The 13,153-nt window shown below is 40.2% G+C and overlaps 1 protein-coding gene across 1 annotated transcript; it reads right to left on the bottom strand.

Moving 5' to 3' along the window:
* Positions 1-2,630: 2,630 nt before the first annotated feature.
* Positions 2,631-12,910, bottom strand: LOC134842864 (LLGL scribble cell polarity complex component 2-like). Its single transcript, XM_063859367.1, has 3 exons — positions 12,602-12,910; positions 9,406-12,166; positions 2,631-7,281 (listed from the first exon to the last, which is right to left on the bottom strand). Exons 2-3 carry the CDS (start codon positions 12,148-12,150, stop codon positions 5,317-5,319), a joined length of 4,710 nt encoding a protein of 1,569 aa, XP_063715437.1. The 5' UTR covers positions 12,151-12,166; positions 12,602-12,910; the 3' UTR covers positions 2,631-5,316.
* Positions 12,911-13,153: the final 243 nt, after the last annotated feature.

The following is a 13,153-nucleotide window of genomic DNA, read 5'->3' as shown; positions in this document are numbered from 1 at the left end:
TGGGGATTACAGCAACTTGGAATAAAGCTAGACCATTGAGCTACGGAAACTAAGCTGACAAATATTAACAGACGGACGACAGTCCGAAAAAGCACAAAAACTCTGGTTTACAAAAAAGGGCCCGACCGGATTCAAACCGCACATCTTTGCCGTCTCAAGCAGTTGTTTATTCTCTACGACAGATGTACCGGATGCTTGATTGGATTTCAATTTAAAATTACCAAGCGGTAACAAAGCCGAAAAAACCTGAGCAGAAACCCTTCATGTCAATAAAAAAAAATTTCCCCTCAGAGCACACACACACGCACAAAAAAAACAAACAAAGTTCAGACGTATCGACGCAATATGAGGCCACTAAATCGATTTTAATTAGGCCAGCGTTTATTAGGCCAATAAAATTGACGAAATGAAATTTTAACAAATCGAGCTGGTTAAATTACAACCAATGTGAAAAGCAAATTTTGAGTCGGCCGGATTTTTAAAATGCATAAAACAACTACAGGTAAAATGGTTTACAGCTAAAATAAGCGATTGTTAGATAAGGCAACTAAGCCGACAAATCATAAGCAGACAAATAATAGGCCGAATTTTTTTGAACCGGATTATTTACCGTTTGAAAAAAGTGATCTTGGTCAGATTCGACCACTACTCCATTTACGAAGCTTCACTGGTAAGGCAGCAGTGAATGTGCTTTAATTAAGCGGATATTGCTACAGCTCATGCTCCTTAAATACGACAAGTGCGACTTGGTCAGCTTGGTTGTGGAAAAAATGACTGGTTATGCAAAACCAGGTCCGATTAGGAAATGACTAAAACAAACGAGCTTAGATGGAAGGAAATACTAATAATCTACAGCTAAAATAGTTCCAGTCGGCTAAGCAAGTCTTCTGCTATCATTGTTCCGACCACTGCAAATGGATAGCAACTTTGTCGTTGGGTATATTTAGTTTTTTCCCTTCGACTGAACGTGGAAAAGACCTTCGTCTTTGGGCGTTTTAGTTTTTCTTCCGACCACTGAAAGTGGGGAAGCACTTTTTGTCTTCGGGTGGTGATTTAATATTTTTTCACCCAAAATCAGGCACCACGAAAAACCATTGGAATAGTTGAGTGATATACCACATAAAAACCCTTTTAGTAGAGATTTCAGCATCGAGAAAAATCGGATGGCTTTTTCTGAAATTTAGTCTATTTTTGAGCATGATTTAACAACAAAAAACTTTCAGTTAATGAGATACTTAGATGTTTACAAGAAACTTAGTTTTGGAAGCTGCATTTTATATTTGGAAGCTTCTTCTCGGCAATAAAATTTTCAAAAAACAAATTTGTCAGAAACTTTTTTCGTAAATAATTTTTTTTCGTTTTTTTTTGTGTGTCAATGATTTTCCAAGACAATTGATGTCGATCATGCCAAAATCACTAAAGCTCTACGCGCTCGTGCAGTTTTCTTCTTACATCACGCAGAAAAAAAACGACACTATTTTGAAGAAAAAAAACTTCAACAATTTTTTTAACGAATGTAGTCGGAACATTCAGTGGTAGTGACACAGCAACTAGCTATCTTCCTTTTCTTTTCTGTTTACTTTTTCCACTCAAAATGAGGCACCAAAATTAATCATCACAAGAAGTCGAGTGATATATCAATTCTACCCTTAAGTATTATATCAATTGACATTACATAGGTTTCTCAGCGCCAAAAAATAGGTTTAGAACTTGGTTTTCAGTCTAATTTGGAGTGATTAAGGCGAGCGAGAAACGCGACAAAATGAAAAAAAAAATCTTTATTAAACTACAATTCAGTTTTTTACATTTCAAAACATTTACTTTTAAGCTGCAAAAAACTAGTTTTTAAAGCTTAGTTTACCGCTTCATTTGTGCTCATTTTTGTTATTTATTTTTCCAAGGCAACTTTAGTCAATTGAAAATCTTATAAAGTTTTATTGTTCCGACCATTTGAGGAATTTCGCATTCGGGTGTGCTTTTTTGTTTTTCACGCAGAATCACGTACCACAAATAATCATCCGAAGGGGTCGAGTGATATTTCATATAAAAGCCCTTTCAGTAGTGAGTCGAACGAACATTCAAGTGTTGAGAAAAACCGGTTAAAATTTTTTGAGTTTTAGACTTAAAAAAAACAGTTTTGAAGCTTCATTCAGCGCTTTCTTGGCCCTTTAAAATTTTCATACCAATTTAAAATTTTAAGCTTGATTCACTAACCATCTACGCCTTTGAATAGTTCTATTATCTTCGTTCTATAGAAGATACAACGCTAATTTGAAGATAAAAAAGTTTTTTTTGTAGTGTTTTACGAATGTGGTCGGAACTTTCTGCGCTACTTGCACAGCAAACGGCTATCCTTGTTAAACTTTGAATTTACCTACTCAAAACAGAGGAAAAACCTTTTGCTCATACGCTTTGGATGCGGAGCTACCGCTGCTAGAATGCTTCTAGAATTGGAAACTACTACTGCAATTGAAAACTGCGACTAAGCTACGTAACCGTTCTTTTGGCACCAAGTAAAAAAGACGCTTCGTTGCACCTATAAAACTTATTTTGTGTTTATCCCCTGAAAACTAAATGTTACTTGATAATAATTATGCTCCTGTGAACTCGTTCAACATGAAAACATTGGAGCATTTTGCAAACGTTTTTTGATATTTGACGTGGAAAAATATATAAAACTACAATATTCCCATATCATGTTGCGACGACTTCGTTCCATATTTACCACATTACAAACTAAATCAAATCAAATCATATAAAAGGCAACACATCCAAATTACATAGAGAAAATATTTTACATAAGTCTGAAAATAATTCGCATACTATAGTTGAAAGACAAAAAAGAATTGGTGCCATATTTTTGCATGATATATTTTTCAGTTCACGTCTTGCAACTTTTTTGAGCTGACATCCTTCACAAAAGTAGACTGTTTGTTATGCTAGACAGAATGAATGAAAATGACGCAAGCGCGGCGCTACAGCTATGGCATGTCATGAAAATTCTCTAGACGTAGGTAATCAAAAGGGTTCTTCACGTGGTGGAATAATCTGTCAGAATGAAGAATTGTATTGAAAACATGCTGGCTGCAGAGAATAGAATTTATGCGCTATAATGCCAGCAATTAATGAAGCGGAAGGAAATTCTAACACACATTTACGATCTTTAAACTGGGCTGACTTCGGGGCTTAAGTTGGGTTTATGGAGAGTTATTTTTATCCAACAAGTAGAATCGGCATTTGAATACAACCATTTAGCTGCTGTTTTACGCCTCGGAGATATAATAAAAGAATTGATCATGAAAAGAACGCCTTTACTGCACTACGACAACATATACATGTCTACCCCCAAATCGAAATTTATTTTATTTGTTCAATACAATCTTATAAAGTGAGTTTACGGTCAACTGCACTAAATTAAATTTTAGGACAGCTTAGGGTTTGAAAACAATCGGTTTGGGCTCGCAGACAATTCAATCAATTTATGGTACCTCAATATAAAATCTTAACACAAAGAAGTAGTTCATGTTCACCTGGTACGGACACGAACAAAACTGCTTCCGATAGTGCTTCTCACATTTCAAATGGATGGTTTTTATCATTAAATAAGAGTAAGGAACTGTACGTTGAAAAATAAAGAAACTGATTCGGCACCAATGATAATCCAGGCACCAATGATGATTTATGCATTATGTAGACGAGAGACGATGACGTCACGCAGAATTTGATCATGCCGAACATCTCTTCTCAGAATTCAACAAACACCATTATTGTCAAATTCATTCTGCGTTTTTTCCTTTCATTTAAAATAGGGTTCAATGTTCAGTTTCAAAACTTCCTCCATCTTTTAAGTTCATCAAGTCAGCTCAAATTTCATCCAAGATAGAACTTTTAACTGATTTTCCTGTAGATAGAAGTAGTATTTGCAAAACTAACGTGAAGAGATGATCGACTAGATCATAAGTAAACAATTTGTTTACTTGCGACTATTTAACGTCCGAAGTTTGACTCATTCTTGCCTTTTGGACCCCTTGAACTTTGGATGTCCTTTAAATCACATCAGTTTAAGTTACGCAACATTGCCAAGTTTGAATAACGTCTCAAAGATTTTTAAACTCGGTCTATACATAGACCATGAATTATCCATACATAAATTATCCATACATAGACCATGAATGAGCCAAACATTTCTTCAGTTTTAATAGCTAATGTGCATATCTAAGTTACCGGCGAAACATTGGGTAAAGTGGTTGCCTATTATCTGATAGTGCTCTACTGTACAGTACATAACACGTGTTTGGTGGATGGAATTTTACATGAAAAACTATGCATGAACAATCTATTCGAATCGTGAAATATAATATACAGCCCATGTGATCAAACTAAAATGGTAAGCTTTGTCGATTCTAATTTAGGCTGAATCTTGACTTTGCAAATCGATACAAGGTTGTACTACAACTAGTATAACTTGTGAAACCACATTATCAAGTTGTTATCAGGCGATCAATATTAGAGCTACCTTAAATTCTGTTTCTAGGCTACTTTCACAAACTGCGCAGCACAATACAGGGTGGTGTTACATAACAGACCAATATTTGCAGTGTTTTAAATGCAATGTGGGTAAAACTAGACGAAAGCACGAAATGCGAAAGAAAGCGACATTGTGAAGGCAACAGGGAAGCAACGAAGTCGGAGATCTTTTCAAGGAAACCGATCAGCATTTGAATTAAGAACGATAAAAACATGTTTGTGAAATTACTTAAAAACGGGAAAAAAAGTCGAGAAAAGATCTCAATTTTTGTTAAATGTAGCGAAAGATTTGGTATGAAAATTAAACGAAGTTGAGATTTCAGTGGGACATATTTTAAACAAAAATTACGACTGAAAATATTATGGCTGAAAATATTGATTGTTTAGAAGTACAAAATGGATTTGACTTCGTAGGTGTCAATTATAACTGCAGTAGGACATACCGGTGAAACTGATACTGCAACATATGAACTACACAGCATAGCAAAATGGTAATCTATAAATTATTAAATACGCCTAGGTACCTTTTAAAAATTGCAGAAAGAACAGAAGAGCAACTTGCATCCCCACATTGAACATACATTACATAAATTAATTCAAAACTCAATAATTGTGCATCAATTCTGCTTAAGCAACTGAATAATTCTGGTACACGCTGGCTAGTTCAAAACTGAATGCTTGCAATAAATAGTTTTTCTACTAATGAGATCAAATTAAATTGAGCGTCCAAGATGTATGAAGCAATTTAAATCGTTGTTTCGATTGTCCAATCACAGCGAAATGTTCGCATTACTCATTTGATTCCGCGGCTTCAACGTTCAATTCTTCTGAAGCAGTGTTCTGTTCTGAAGCTGAAGCAATTGAAGCTTTCTTCAGAACTTCGCCGTCAGCTCCCGCATTTTCAGACTCTCCATTCTCGGCAACGTCTCCTGTTTCTGCGACATTTTCAGGCGCTTCCTCGATTCCGTTTCCATTTTCAACGTGACCATTTTCGTGTCCGTTTATTCCTTCGTGGCCATTCATGTCTCCATTTTCTTGGCTTTCTCCGGTTTGTTCATTTCCAGTTTCACCGTTGTAAATTATGTCTCCATTCTGCTCATTTTCGGTTCCCTCTCGGCCCATAGGCGAGTACAATGCACCGTTCGAGCCTCCGTAACATGCTCCAGTGACACCATCTTCTGGCTCGTCGTCGGCAACTGGCGATTCACTAGGCTCCTCGCTGTTCTCAGCCGCCAACGGCGAGTACAGATGACCTTGTGACCCGCCGTAACACTCTCCGTCTACGCCGTCAGCTGGTTCCTTTTCTTCTGCTGGCTTCTCTTCGGGTTCCTTCCCGGCTTCCGGTTCTTTAACTTCTTCTGCCGCTGCTGCTTCATTTGACTCCTCTGGAGCCTCCGATTCCGCAGGCGCTGATTCAACTGCAACGTCAGCTTTAGGATCTACTGCGCCTTCAGTTTGTTCCTCGCCCTCGTGACCTCCAATGTGATGAGTCACATGATCTACGTCTTCAGGAGCTGCGGACTCTTCTTCGGTAGGCGCAGGCTCGACCGTCTCGTTCTCAGTAAGAGTTGCCGTTCTGACAGGCAGTGATTCAACCTCAGCATGCAATTCCTGGTTCAACTCCTCGTCTGATGTCGCACTTCCTGATTTCTGCTGCGGCTCCTCCTCTTTAGGCTCATCTGCCGCATCCTTTTCGACCACCGTTTGATGTTCGATTTCCCTTTCTTCTCCGTCAGCGCCAACTACAGTGACTGTTTGAACAACTGTTGTGACCTCCTCTCGATCTTTATCGTCGTCCTCGACTCCCTCCACGTTCACTTCCTCAGCCTGCTTGTCCTGGCCTTCGGAATCAGCAACCGGCGCTCCCTCAGAAGGAGGCTGCTCATCAGATGGCGAGACTTCAAACTCTTCCTTCTGCTGAGTTTTCTGCGTAATAACATCACCGTCGAGTGACAAGGTCGTGTCTCGAGTAGTGGTGATGATCTTTGCACACTGAGTTCCATCGTCCGAAGATATAATCGTTCGGCTTTCAATCGCTCTGTAAGTTGTCACAGTGGTTGTAGTCAGTTCTGGGTTGTCTGGAGTCAGTTCTTCTTGGATACGCTTTTGGAACTCGGCGTCCTTGAGATCTTCGGCATCATCGATCATTTTCTTCGCCTCCTCCTCGACTGTTGGGAGGTCCTTCGGCTCCCCGTCTTCGGCCTTTTCCTCAGTCTCACCACCAGGGGCGGCAGATTCTACGTTTTCGGCATTTTCTGCTTCAGCCTTTTCCTCTTCCTTTTCAGTTTCGGCAGCCGGTGTCGGTTCTGGCTCCACTTCAACCGGTGGAAGAGGTCTGCAACCTTCTGGAAGCGCTACCGTTACGACCATCGGACTTTCTGTATCTTTAAACATGGCATATTGCCTGACCAAGTTGGTCTGTTGAAGCACATACGCAAACCCTTCGTTGTCGAACTCCGTAAACATGCATGCTATTTTGTTCTCAGAATTGACCAGATTGTAATTGTACTGGCGATACAAAGCTGGCAACGAGAAGGTACACACGCTTCCATCATTCAGCATGCAAGCCAAAAAGTTCGAGGAGGCTCCTTCTGATCTGTGCTTAATAGGTGCGACCTTGCGTACTTTGAGTCCATGTACAGCTGTCAACTTCTCCTTGTATTTGGACTTTAGAGCCGGCAGAGTGAACAACTTCATTTGTTCCTCTGAGCAAACAAGCAGGTGGTGATGGCCACTCATATCCGCAGCTGACACCTATAAACATCACTCGTCAACTTATCATCATCATCATTAACATAAACATCATTAACATAACATAAATTTAAGCCAACTCAACACTCTTATCCAAGGCGTATTCAAAGCAACTTAAAGACACTTCAAACCTTACAATAATGAATGAAAATTAGGTAAATGTATGATACAAGAAATTGAATTCAAGGCGACTAGCTTATCTACAGCGTCTTCTGGCCAAATTTAGATGACCGTGACACTCTAAGCGATTACAACTTATAAAGCAAACACGAGGCAAAGCTCAACAACATTTTTATATCAACGAACATTGAGTATTTTGAAGCGTTAAAACAACACTAACTTAATCTAACTTAAAGTTTAAGGACAAAAACATCAATTTTCGATCTCGATAAAAAGATGTCCCGAAAACACGCATGATGCAATACAAGCGCGCAAAAAGCCGGATTATTAAATTAGATTTTAAAACTGAATTGCATTCACATTTGTTTGACCTTTGCAAGCATGCGATTCATTATTTTTTTCGCGGTGCCTAGAATGTTTAAATACTTGCTCTTGCAACTCGCTTTTGTAAAAACATTTTGTCTCACTCTAACATTTTTTTCATGATTTATACACAATCTATTGTCATGAACAGTTTGAAGTGAAGTGCACATAATATTTGTTTAAAAACGCTCTTTTAAAAAGGTCCTTCAATTTACGAGGCCTTGTCAATTACACTACTCCTCCCATTTTTGCTTACGGTGGCGTAAACCAAAATGTAAAAAAAACGTCAATTCTTTAACCAAAGCTGCCGGGACTAAACTGCTAAAAGTTAAAATATACAAAATTAATAAAAAAGCGGCTCTTTTTCCTCCTTCCTCCCCCCCCCCTTAAAAATTTTTACGCTTGTTATTAAAAATTGACATGGAGACTAGCTAGGCCATGTCAAACATATTTGGTCCTCATACTTCACCTTAAAAAACCACTTGTAAAAACACGATAAAATTAATGCTCCTGCGAGGTGGGGGAGGGGGGAGGGGGGGTTGAGAGCTTAAAAGACAATATTCATCTGCCACTTTCGAACAATTGGTACTAGTGTACTTGTTTGGTCCCTCAAAAACGCTGTGGTTCCTAATAAAAACAGAGGTGCAGACACACAGAAAGCGTCTTAAGTTCTCTATGTTGATAACAGCTGTCATAATTAGTTTAGCGGGTAAAAATTCGGTTACAAACCCCAAGGCGTAGGTTCAAATCCCTCGCTTGCTTCTCCAAAATCGATCCCGCGCTTGCTTTTAGAATCCGGTGTGTATTCCAATAAGACAGTATTCGAGAGAGGGAGGGGCTATTGAGGGCTCTTTACCTGCCGAAATAACCACACAGCGCCTTATAGCACGCTCACCCCCTTTTTTGTTAAATTTTTTTTTGTTGTTGCAAAGTTGGCGGGCTATACATGAAAAAAGCTCTAGTGACAAGCGAGTGCGTCACGAAAGCACGTATTTGAAAGAGAAATGGTCAAAACCTTCCGAAAGTTGCGCGATTTAAAGAGCGAGCAAATTCTATTTGTTCTTTGTTTTCAATGGCTTTGAACTTTCAAAATCAAATGGGATTGAAACTTGGAAATGGCTTTCCTGTAAAAACAGTAGACCCATTCCTGGCTACATTTAAAAGTTTCATGAATCTCATATGAACTTATATGAATTTATATTATTTGAACCAGTTGGCAAGGCTGATTTTTGACAAAAAAAATTGCACCGCAGGCAAACTTTGGGTAAAACAGGGGAATTTTGACAATAAAATCGCGTGTTTTCGGCGCGCGCTCCCCCCTTAAAAATATTATATATTGGCGCCTTTAAAAAAATTTTAGGGTCCGTCACCAAAAATGGATATATCAAAATAGTACAAAGGGGGACCCTTTGGGTCGGCAGGGGGTCGAATTCCCGAGGAAAGGGAACGTCCGCCATCCCTCCCCTAAATCCGCCCCTGATAATATCAAAGGGGGACCCTTTGGTTGGTGAGGGGGTCGAATCCCTGAGACAAAAATATGAACCCAGTCTCAAAAATGAACATATTATGAACCATTAGAACCAGTTCATATTATTCGAACCAGTTGGCAAGGCTGTTTAAAACAATCTAGTTATTCTAGCTCACCTTTTGAGCTGCAACAGCAGACGCATCTGGAAGAGGGAACCCACTGTGGTCCAAAATGTTCATGTAAACCACAGGTGCTCGATGGAGCAGTTTGATCTCCTTAGCCAATCTCAATTTAGCCTCTTCACTCTCTCGTTCTTCTGGCAGGGTGATGAGATACGAGTACACACTTCCCGCGTGGGTTCCAACCCACAAACTAGGAGAGTTGTCTTTGCTGTTTCGGAGGAAGGTATCGGCAAAGAACAGGTACCGAACAGTCGACATCATCGTCTTATCCTGGCGTTCTCCCCGCGCCTCCACAACTCTAGCAGCCATCTGACCTTCCTTTTGCTCCTCAGTTTCCATGATAGTAACAGAAGGAGCTGCTGGAGCTGGTTCAGGAGCAACCACTGGCTCTACTGGAGCTTTCTCTTGTTCTTTAACTTCCTCAACAGTTTTCGGCTCTTCTGCAGTTTTTTCTGGTTCCTCTGGTTTCGTTTCTTCGGCCGGAGAAGGCTCTGCACTTGCTTCGGGTTCCTCTTTCTTCTCTTCAACTTCGCCTTCTTTTGATTTATCTTCACCTTCTTTCTTTTCAGCATCTGCAGCTGGTTTTTCTTCTTCAGTCGGTTTCGGATCCTCCGACTTCACTTCGGTGGGCTTACTAGTCGACGCTTCACTTTTCGGCGTAGAGGCCGTCGGTTCAGCAGTCGCTTCTGTCTTTTTCGGCTTCAGCTTTCGGAACGAGTTTCTAATACCCTCTCGAAGCGACTTCGATTTGGACAATTTAGCGCCCGACGCTACTTCGTCGTTTTCAACCAGGGTGCTTCTGGTCAAAGCAGTTTTTGAAAGAACCATATCAAACACTCCGAATCCGTGACTTGTACCAGCTGCAATGAGGCCATACTTCTCATTAACAGCCATGCTGGTGATCGGAGCAGGGGGTTCGCATTGAACGACAGTCTTCAATACATAACCAGACGGCAATGACTCGGCAGAAAGATCCTTCAGCTTGGCCGGATGGGCTCCCTTCCATCGGAATCCGGCATCATCCGGCACAATTTTGACCTCATTGATTTCAATATTGGCAGGTGTTGTTTCTCCCAGCTCAAAAACGACAACTTGACCGCTGTGGCTTCCAATGAACAGCTTCTCAGTCTTAGGGCAGATGTACAATTTACATACTGCAAATCGGTTATCATCTCCACACAATCCAAATTCTTCGCCAACTTTTCTCAAAATTACGTCTCCTAAGCTTTCATTCGCTGCAGATTCCTCATCTATATCTTCCGGTTGGAAATAATTGTTCATATTCAGCACATACAGCAACTCAAACTTTCCCCCGTTCACATCATAGAATCGTACACTTCCATCATAATGACCGGTAACTGCAATGTTTAGCTTCTCCGAAGCCTTCGATTCCACTGATCCTCCAAAAATTGGCCAATCGCTCTTTGATTTTCCAGCGAACATTGAATCTCCCATTTGGACTAACTTCTCAAGCAAACCTCCACAATCTTCATGGATGTACAAGCATGTAATATCGTTAGGGGAAGCGGAGTTGAGATAGGGCTTTCGGAACACAGGCCACTGAGGCTCTTTTTCATCTTCGCCTTCAGTGCTTGTCAAATCGATCATGATCAGCTCGTCTTCAGTCAACACAGCCAGTGCCGATACCTTCCTCACGACTGTTGGCTCGGGTTTTTCGGCTTCTTCTGTTTCTCCCTCAGTGGTTTGTTCAGTTGGTTCAGTGGCAAGAGTTTCCAAAGAGTAAATGACTTCGAAATCAACAATTTTTGATGCCGTTTCGTAATTGATCTGGGCTTCGCCATGGTGTACTGTGAATGAATGTGTAGACGTATACATGTTTTTGGGAAGACCTCCGCTGAAAACCATGAAATCTCCTCTCTCGCAATGGTAAAGTTGCAGTTTTGTAATTCTCTGCGCAGGTTCCAGGGGGTCAGCAAAAGGGAATGATTGTACAGGCTGACACTCTGCATTTAGAGTCCACCTGTAATACGAGCCATCAGCATGAGCACTCACGAATCCATCACCTTCTCCCATCCACGAGGCACTTTCCAAAGCACTGCACGAGATGAAGAAAGTACCTTGAGCCAGTTTGTCTTCCAGGTTCCAGACAACCATGAGACCACTGTGATACCCAATCAGCACAAGTTCCTTGTTGGATGGATGGGGTTCTACAACCTGCACGGATCCAGGTGTGAGCTTCAGATCTTCAGGTACACTTTGCATTGCAACGTCTACATGAATGGTTTCTTCTTTGAGTTCGAACGAGGAAACATCCATAACTAAAGTGTCTCCGACTTCAGTTCCGATCAATAGTTTGCCTTCTGCTGGCACTAGACTGCATTTTGTCGCCTTTTTCGTGTCCAAGACCAACTCTTTCACCGCCTCCAGAATGACAGATTTTACTCCAGATTTTTTATTCAACTCGAACAAAGTCAAAGTTGACTGTCCTTTCTTTTCACCCAGACTAATAAGTCTGCCTTCGTTTGGAACCCACACAAGCTGAGAAACGGCCGAGATGTCTTTATGCGTCGTCGATACTAAAACTCCAGTTCTGCCGTAGACTCTCAGCTCTCCACTAGAAGTAACGAGAGCTAGGAGTCCCAAATGTTCATCATATGCTATTGCACTAGGCGACGAGGGGAATCCATACTCCATAATATCATGAACGTCGAAAAGTTCCGACTCGCCATGCTTATTTTTCGCAAGCTTCCGCTTGATTTTGTTGATTTGCATAGCCATTTTGAATGCAGCTGCTCTGAAAAACAAATATATATTATATGTATATATAACCAAGAGCGTTTAATCACGCTCAATCAAAGCGAATAAATTAACTGACTCAATAGTTGACACAAATAAAACCAAAACAGAACGTGACAAGCAGGTTTGAAGAGTCTTCAAAACAAACCATTTATCTACAAGTGACTTTGAGAATCTCTATTTCCTTAAATGCCACTAAGAAAAAAGAATGAAATGTCTTTGAACACTGAAGTACTCTCAGGTTTTTAACTATGGGCGAGATCTCAGCAGTTTACTAAACTCAAAAAAAACTGCACATCGCTGGAGCAAGAAAAAACGATTTTTTATCTTTCACGTTGAATTGTTAAATGTACTGCTTCGCTCACACAAATTTTCCGTACATGAAGAAAACAAAAACCGTATTTAACTTTATGAAAGCACATTACTCACGAACCGATTTTTCTTCTGAAAAGAGGGACAGTAATGAGCAATAAAATTAAGATAAAATCAGAAGAACTGATTTTTCGGCAATCAAATTGAATTTCAAATCAAGTATATGAGTAAATTCACCAGCGGGCAAGATAACTGTATCAACAAAGCTGAACGAATAAGATCGTTAAACTACAGTTTGAACGAACACAAGCTTGACATATCAATGTCATCGAACTTTCTCAATTCTTCTCACTAAGGTTCGAAAACATTCAAAACTCGCTTCGAATCGGACAAAATTTAACCCAAGAAACCCTTTTTCCTGATACTGAACTCACTGACGCTAGTAACTGCGTTAGCTTACAAAGGGACTATCTCTATTAAATAACGAAACCAGCAAGAGCAAATAGATTTTACTAATTTTCATGTTAGCTTTAAGCAATCAGTTCATTAAGCAAATTGCCCAATGGTCGTCCATGAAAAAATTCACAGCAACTCAGTCACTATTTGGACTCTTCGTTTGCAAAGGCTCTTAGCTCGTTAAGTCAAAAAACAAATGGCGTTAGTGGTACTCAGA

The sequence above is a fragment of the Symsagittifera roscoffensis genome, chromosome 3 (genome assembly GCF_963678635.1).
Source record: "Symsagittifera roscoffensis chromosome 3, txSymRosc1.1, whole genome shotgun sequence".
NCBI classification, from domain to species: Eukaryota; Metazoa; Xenacoelomorpha; order Acoela; family Convolutidae; genus Symsagittifera; species Symsagittifera roscoffensis.
The sequence above is the reverse complement of the archived record's forward strand: the minus strand, read 5'-3'. Positions and strand labels throughout refer to the sequence as shown.

Excerpts from the sequence above, each read along its gene's own strand:
- LOC134842864 (XM_063859367.1), bottom strand. The coding sequence starts at position 12,150 with ATGGCTATGCAAATCAACAAAATCAAGCGGAAGCTTGCGAAAAATAAG. Across the intron at positions 7,282-9,405 it reads CTGCTGTTGCAGCTCAAAAG|GTGTCAGCTGCGGATATGAG; the intron begins GTGAGCTAGAAT and ends TGATGTTTATAG.